Here is a 7,901-nt window from a genome sequence, read left to right on the forward strand (position 1 = left end):
TGGGTGATCAATATAAAAACGCTTACATTAATATTTCTCTCAATTCCATTGTGCCATTTTCAGATGACTGTAAAGGCCTAGATGTGTATCAGTCAAGTATATTGGTAGGTGCATATTTTCCCTCAGCATTTAAAAATTAGGATGTTTTTTTCCACTTTGACATTTTTGCTACACCGTTGCTCAAAAATATTAGATCTTTGACAATTTAAGAGGAATTACAACATTTTAAAATTGGTACAAAATTGCATAAGCCACTTGAAATACAAACACCGTACTGGTGGAATATATGTTGGGATTGATAGTCAAAAATAGGAGGGATTTAATGTTGGTGTAGTAAAGCAAGTAAAACAAGAAACATTTCCAAAACTTTGATTTCTGCTGTTGGAATTTTGGAAACACTGATTCACTTTCAACAGAGTTGGATAATGATGACGAAACGGAGTAACTGTGCACTCATACGTACATACAACACATCTGGCAACTGGGAAACAGAAATCTTCAGGCTTCTCCGAAGAGATGGTCAGGCAAAGAGAAGAGGTTTGAGAGCACAGGAGATGAGGAGGTAGCGATGGTTTTCAGCAGTTCAAATTTTAATACGTTGTCCCCCTTTCTCTACAGAACCCCAGGTTAAAAAAAATCCCCCACTCTCATAAAATACAACAGCAGCAGTTGCCAGTACAAAATGAAAAGAAAAAAATGATTAAGCATAGAGGGGAGGACAGAGGGATGGGAGAAAAGGAAAATACTTTTTTTTTTACATTTATATGTATATCGTATCAGAGTCAAATGTTCACCTTCCAAATGGGTTGAGGGCAGCAAACACTGGGAACTTGCTGTTGTGTTCATTCAAAATGGAGGGAAACGGGGCAAAAAGGAACAAAAATGAGTTGCGTCCAATCCAACTAGGGGAAGGAACCAGCACTCTATAAGGCAGGGATTTATTCAGGGAAGGCTTTTTCCCTCTCTGGATGAAAGACAATTTCACTCCTCTTCAGCCTGTGTGATGTACTTGGATGTGTGTACAGATGAAATGTATGTGCAAGGTTGTGTATTCAACAAGTAAATTGTAAGTTGGCTGTCATTACGTGGTCAACACAGTTGAGCCCCTCACTTGCTGCAAGAGAGGTGGCATTTTTCTTTCCTTGATTCTTCATTCCTTTGTTTTTTCTCTCCCAATATATCAGTCCCCGACTACCTAGTAGTCATCCAAATCAAAGAACTCGTCGTCCTCTCCTTGGTACTCCATGCCCTGGAAGTCCACCCTGTACCGCAAGATACCTGGGAGGGTCACAAAGATGACATCGCATCACCCACTAATGTGAGAGTTGTCCAGTGTGTCATTGCCATACCATTTAAATAACACAAGTACTGTTAATTAAATGACAATGCCAGTTTACAACTGGCTTTTTGTTCATGATATACGTTTTTGCATACGTCTACATTTGGTGTACACATAATTTTTTAATGTATCGGGAGATTTGACTGCTCTGCTGTGACTCGAAAGTGCTCACCCCCAATGCCTCCAAAGCCCTTGACAAACTGAGATCCTTCTTGGCTCTTGTCTGTGACTATTTCCAGCGTGGCTCCAAATTTCTTGTAATTGTTGGCAAACCACTCTAACAGTGGCATGCTCTCGATCAGTTCGTGCTCTTGCCCCGTCTGTCAACGTCAAATCAGAAGGATTGAGCAGTTTAACTCAACGCTACTTACTTCAGCGTGTGCAGTCCTCACCTCTTTGTCTGTGAAATGAGATTTGTCTTTCTCTTGCTCTGGCGTTAAGTACAAAGTCTTCTCATCTGAAAATCACAGAAACCACATTGAGCGTGAGGCTGCGCGGTTCACATTCAGGTGACTTCTGGCGCATGTGGTCTATGTGTACCATTCTCAGCGCCGTTGCTCTCGGCCCCATGCACACGTAAAATGTAACGCATGGTGTCTAAGTTCTCGTAGACTATGAGGATCTCCACCGCTCCCATCTCCAAGGCTTTCAGTGTGTCCTCCACACCAAAGCAGTACTTCCCAGTGTCCTGACTGATCTCATCAAAGTAACGTCCTGGAGCACCACAAATGAGACGTAATGCTTTTTGAGAATGAGGAGGATCAGGCAAATTTTACAGGCACTTCTCTTGATGAACACTCTGAAAGTTGTGCCACCATGCTAATAAAACAACCTACCTATTAGTTTCTTTTCTTGGATGAACTTGACATTGGAGAGAACTTCTGCTGAGAGCTCAATGGCCTGGTTGAAGCCATTTTCTCCACCGTAGGAGATATCCACTAACTTCAGAACTTTGGCCTGTAACCTCTAAAACAGAAATGTCCAGTGGTTAAAAACAGAGCGACAATGTCAAACTCAATTCATTAAATCAATCAATTTATCACTTGTGTATATTGCTACTTATGCAACAGTTAGTTTGGATCAAGCAATTTGATTGGATAAGGGTTAGGTGTGCTCATCTCATTAAACGACATATTTAAGCTTATAGATATTCTCATTCATCAAGTGCATTTTGTTCTAAGAGTATTTGAAAAAGAAAAAAAAAAAAGACAAAATAAATCAATTGTAACTGGACTGGACTTAATGACATGTTAAGCGTACAAACTGAAGCGGATATTCAGCTAACATGCTAAAGCAACGAATGACTGCATAGTAACGAAGTCAATTGGTTTTGATTTGTTTTAGTTTGCATTTTCAAACTACTTAACGTAAATTTTGATCATCATGGAGCGCCAACTAAATCGCATGATAGCATTACATGACCTGCAGTGAAGTGGACAAATCCAATCATTCAACATGCTCCCTCGGAGTTTGCTTTCTTTTGCTGCTGAAATCAATTTTCGTGGCTCATTTATTAACTAATAAATAGCGCTGCTATAACTGTTGTAGACAAGCAATATCACACTTGAAGTTGTGATGTAATGTACTGGTATATCAATATGACTGTGATTATCTTGGGCAATCAGACAAACAACAACACTCCCGCTCTTTTGATAGTGCTTAAGACACCAAACATAAGTGATTAACTAAAATAGGGAAACATGTATGAGCATGCGTCTACATGGGAAATTAAACAACATTCTGATGTTAAAGTAATTGAAGCATTATGTCCACCCTCCCCAGACATCTTATTATCAAGTGACCTATAACAAACTGTGTCAACATCCCTCAACTGAAGAAAATCACGCAAGCAAAACGCAACATACTTCAGATGATTAGAGCACATACTTACTGGGTCAAACATGTCAGACTGGCTGAGCTCAGTCTTGAAGTCCGCAGAACCAGCCAAAACCATTCCTGCCACATTGACTTTGTCGTTGGACACAAAGAGCTGGACAGCCGTTTCGGCCACTTTCCTCACATAGTTGTGCCTCTTCTCCATTCTAAGACGGGCAAAACGCAAAGCTGACTGTCCTCCTCTGCCTAAAACAAAGATGAAGAGAAAGGTTTAGGCTATATTTTAGCTTCATTCATGAAATGACTACAACTAATGAAGCCCTTGATGGGTTTTAATAAATCTAAAAATTGGGTGTGCGAGTATTGTGGTATAATACCGTGCTTCTTAGGTAGATCCACAGTGAACTTGTGCAGCACCTCCCTGGTGTTTCCCTGCAGTGTGCCAAACAGCGCCCCACTACCGTCAATCACAATAAAGCCAAACTTACTGTCATCTGAGAGCAGGGCTGTCAATGCCTATGTTAAAAAGGAAAAGATGTAGAGCATGAGATAAAATGGAATGATCAGAGGTGGACATCGTCCTCCGTCCCTGAGTTTTCCGTCCCTGTTTCAGCTTCCCATGAGCCTGTCCAAGTCAGGCAAACGCTGGTACCACCTCATGCGCAAGTGCTACACACCTGACATGAAGCCAAGTAAAGAAAAATTAAAACTAAATTGTTTCCATTTTTCTTAACAGAGCACAATGGCATGTGTCCCATATTGTTTTTCACCACGTTGTGCACGTGTGTCTGTTGTTCCTTTTTTATCTGGCTACGCATCTGCTTGAGCGGTGCCTGTATGCGACATGGAAATTATGTTCTCAACTCCAAATGGCACTCGCTGAAGAGGGACGGGCCAGGCCCATGTGGGTCAGGGACAGAAAGGCAGGGCTGGGTGGACGACACCCACTTCTGGGAATGTGCACAAATTCAAACTTATGTAAATCCACTCTACACAAAAGTAAAAATACCCACCTCAGTATGGAACTTGTTGTCACAGAGGTACAGGGAGGTGTTGATTGGCTTAAAAGGCTCAAAGTCAATATTAACTTTTTTCTCCTTTCCTTCATCCGTAACAATGGTGCCGCAATACACTACTAAGCCATTTGGTGGCACTGAGAAGAACAATAAAACAAAAAAAACGTGCAGTTTTCAGATGATTATACATCGTAACATTCTCTACTGTTCAGCAATACAATCATTTCACCCAATAAATACTGGGATATTTTTATTTTAAAAAGGTGTTTCCCATTGGGTTAAACAACCCATTTTTGATTTTGAAATCCCTTTTATTTTAGAACATTGTAAATGTATTTCTATTAGATGTGTTTGACCTACCCTTGTTATAGAGCTTTAGTCTTTGCTGTACAGAGGTGATGGCCCCAAGTACGGAGAGTCTGTTGACTCGACTCTTGATGTTGGAAGCGGTGCCAAACTCATCTGCCAACATCTTGGCCACTCTGGAAATCTGGTCCTTGGGTGGGATGATCAGCGAGATCATACTGGTGCCATTACTAAAAAAAAAAAAAAATTAAAAAAAAAAAAAGAGGAGGTCATGACTGTTTTTATACCATCGTACCGTGATTTATGAGTGACCTGACTGTTTTTTCCACATATGAGGAACTGTTTTTTTTGTCTTGTGTTGTCTTAGGCTGGTAACAAAAATTTAGTATTTTGGCAGACACCAAACAATTAAAAGCAGCCCAAATTCTTGCTTTAAGATGTTTGTCAATCCCAGTTCAGGTTTACTGGGGGAAAAAAAAACCATAAGCCTTAATTGTTGTGTATTTAACCAAATGCAACATACCTATCTGATATTGCTTATGCACAATGCAAAACACCATAGCAAAAGGAGCATCGATGTTGCTGTGCTATATAATGCATGCTTTTATAGCCACCGGAGAGGTGGTCTTCAAAGGCCAGGCAGTCTTATTGCTTATTGCTCAATGACTACAGTGGTAAGGGAATTTTGGGCTCAATTCCCACAGCCCACTTCCACTTAGTTCAGCGGGCCACTGGCGCATTTAACGCTAGTCCAGGTGAACTGTGAGCAGCCTCGGCAGAGTGACAAGGATCTTAGTATTGCCTTTTTTTCTTCTCAGCTTAACTACAGTGATGGAATTAAAGTTTTTTGCTTGTGTCATCAAAACATTGTTAAGCGCTGATGTTTCTGTGGCAAAGGTCAAAAGAGAAAATTCGGTTACTGAATTTTCGGTTCATCCTTAGTTTTAGGCTTTGCAAGTTATTCATGTAATACTGTATGTTTTAAAAAGTGCTGGAGACATGATGGAGAGTGCATTTTTCTTCTTGAAAAGATGAAAAACAAAGTTTTATTGGAGCGGGCTGCTAAAGAATAATAGCATTCCCATTCATTTCAGTGAAGAAAGATCATTTGAGATTTAAAGTGTTCACATTATCTAAGGCACCACAGTACACAATTTGAACAACACGGTTAGGGTGCTCAACTGTACCACACTATGAATATAATTCTAATTTGTGTTATTAGGCAATACAATAGACAGGCACTTCTACAGTGCATCGTAGTAAAAAGCAGCATGGGGTCGAGATTTTAGGCGCACAGGGGTGAGTACTACTAGTTCTAGCTCTGCCACATTATGATCGCTCCATGAACTGGCCTCACAAGAGGGACAAGAGCAGGCTGACACAGCACTCAGTGGCAGGTGGCAACAAGCAGGGTTACTAAAGGGGAAAACGGCCACTGGTTGAGGTGAAGGACGGAACACCTTCGATTATAAATTGTCAAAAGTTCAACCATTACAAGAGCGATTCGGTCAACTTCAACCATGTTGAAACAATTAGATTACATTGAAACTACTGCCATATAATGAGGCAGGTTTTTAGGGCAGTTCCCCGCTTGAAGTCACTCGATGAAAAATAAATCAAGTAGTTCGGGTGACTAATAGACTGACTGGAAGATTGCCGACCTCTCAATTTCAGCAACTAGCCATCTCGCTAAAGACACCCATGGCGGCCTCACTCCAGAGATGACGTTTATAACGGATGTCTTTCGCATCACGATTTAGTCTGTCTACCGGGTTGGACGCGCTTTATTTACCCAATGTGTGTGAAAATGGGCAAAGCAAGACGTTGCAGTGGCCACGTAGTCACAATCGTCTTTTTATTTTTTTTAATCAGGCCGGCAAAACGCGACGACGGCACCCATTCAGTAGCAGGCTAGCAGCCACAGCGACAGAAAGCTAGATATGCTAAGCTAACCACTCCCAAAGTCGGCCCTTCTTCGCTGATGTCCAGCAGTATCGACCGGTTACGCTTACAACAATAACCTCAGCCGGGTGGCGCCGTATTAAGTCACTGTCAACGGCCCACGTACGGACAGAACACACGACATCGCATCCTTACCCACGGGCAGCTTCCAAACTTTTGATCAGCTTCTTGATTTTCCATATCTCCACGTTTCTATCCGCCGCGCTGGGGTCGTCCGCCATCTTTCTGCTGTAGTTGTTCAGCACCTAGAATTCAAGGAAAGGGATGTAAATATGATGGAATAGCAGCCAAAAAGGTTGGCACACAATTACAGTTGGGTACCTCGCCAAATGAATGGTGGGGTGTCCTTTAAGGCACTTGGCCAGTATTGACGCTCCGACAGACCGCAGACGAGAGCTTCTACTCGGGCTGTCTCTCTCAGTAAAGTGCGCGGAGAGCTAACAGGCCTACAGTCTGCCAGGCCCTAAAGTCCACCCGATTCTTACCTAATTCGACCTACTTTCGCCCCGTTCTTCTCGACACCAACTGCGGTCTTGCGATTAAAACATCAGAAATGACAATGAATACCGTACCTGCCTCGGACAACGCCGCTCCGCTTGCTGTTTTCTACTCTACGTCGAGTCGGTGGTCCGAGGGATGACGTTGCCTTTCCGCCGGTTTCTCTCCTCCGCACGCTGCGCGTGGTGCCGCCGACTGAGCTCACATGTAGGAGGTGGTTCCAAGTGGCGGCGTTCACTTCCTGGAAACCGCATAGAAACCAATGGTAGCATGTGACCTGTGCGTCAATCATCACACTCGACGCAACCATTGGATGACTCGTGGTCATTGGCGTCATAGAGAGGAAAGCGTATTTCGCAGTTGTTTATGGGATATGTAGTCAAAGTTTTGGTGCGTTTGAAATGGGAGATCTTAAACTTTTTCTTACAAGGACCACGTACAGAAAAATCAAAAGATGCAGAGGCCACTTTGATATTTCGCACCTTCAGAATAGAATAGAATAGAATAGAATAGAATAGAATAGAATAGAATAGAATAGAATAGAATAGAATAGAATAGAATAGAATAGAATAGAATAGAATATCATTGTACAACAGGTATACAACAAAATCTCTTTGATTTGTCAAACCAAGCTATCAATGTAAGAAAAGACATTTAAAAAAATATATTGTTGTATGAGTTGTGAGAAGAGGTTCTTGAATAGTATTTGAGAACGTTGAAGCCACATTAATTAATTTTCATGGAAAACACAAAATTGTTTGGGTGACCCCAAACTTTTGAATGGTAGTGTAAATTTTTTAGATATTTGACCAGTTTTTACTCGTATGATTTGAAAACGAGTTATTTGTCAGTTTGTTTTGTAGCTTTTACTGTATATAATATGAGGTGCGAATACATTTATTTGGGTTGACAGTCATAATGGCCCTCCGAAAGAAGCTATGACT

The 7,901-nt window shown here is 41.6% G+C and overlaps 1 protein-coding gene across 2 annotated transcripts; it reads right to left on the reverse strand.

Moving 5' to 3' along the window:
- Window positions 1–285: 285 nt before the first annotated feature.
- On the reverse strand, window positions 286–7,198 carry LOC148404398 (eukaryotic peptide chain release factor subunit 1). Of its 2 annotated transcripts, none has more exons than XM_088387371.1 (11): window positions 7,032–7,198; window positions 6,595–6,704; window positions 4,552–4,727; window positions 4,189–4,328; window positions 3,664–3,691; window positions 3,231–3,421; window positions 2,176–2,305; window positions 1,880–2,053; window positions 1,732–1,796; window positions 1,512–1,659; window positions 286–1,278 (listed from the first exon to the last, which is right to left on the reverse strand). In XM_088387371.1, exons 2-11 carry the CDS (start codon window positions 6,678–6,680, stop codon window positions 1,196–1,198), a joined length of 1,221 nt encoding a protein of 406 aa, XP_088243497.1. In that variant the 5' UTR covers window positions 6,681–6,704; window positions 7,032–7,198; the 3' UTR covers window positions 286–1,195. The 2 variants fall into 2 exon arrangements, with proteins under 2 accessions (XP_088243497.1, XP_088243489.1); XM_088387363.1 differs by having other exon boundaries at window positions 3,553–3,691.
- Between the last annotated feature and the right edge of the window lie 703 nt (window positions 7,199–7,901).

Source organism: Syngnathus floridae, chromosome 1, assembly GCF_059516105.1.
Source record: "Syngnathus floridae isolate MCC-2025c chromosome 1, RoL_Sflo_1.0, whole genome shotgun sequence".
Lineage (NCBI taxonomy): Eukaryota > Metazoa > Chordata > Actinopteri > Syngnathiformes > Syngnathidae > Syngnathus > Syngnathus floridae.

Bases quoted from the DNA above. Each gene is read 5' to 3' on its own strand.
- LOC148404398 (XM_088387363.1), bottom strand. From the start codon at position 6,680: ATGGCGGACGACCCCAGCGCGGCGGATAGAAACGTGGAGATATGGAAA. The intron at 4,329-4,551 runs GTAGGTCAAACA...TGTTCTTCTCAG, and splicing joins ACTAAAGCTCTATAACAAGG to TGCCACCAAATGGCTTAGTA. The intron at 1,279-1,511 runs GTGAGCACTTTC...TGACCCTCCCAG, and splicing joins GGGCTTTGGAGGCATTGGGG to GTATCTTGCGGTACAGGGTG.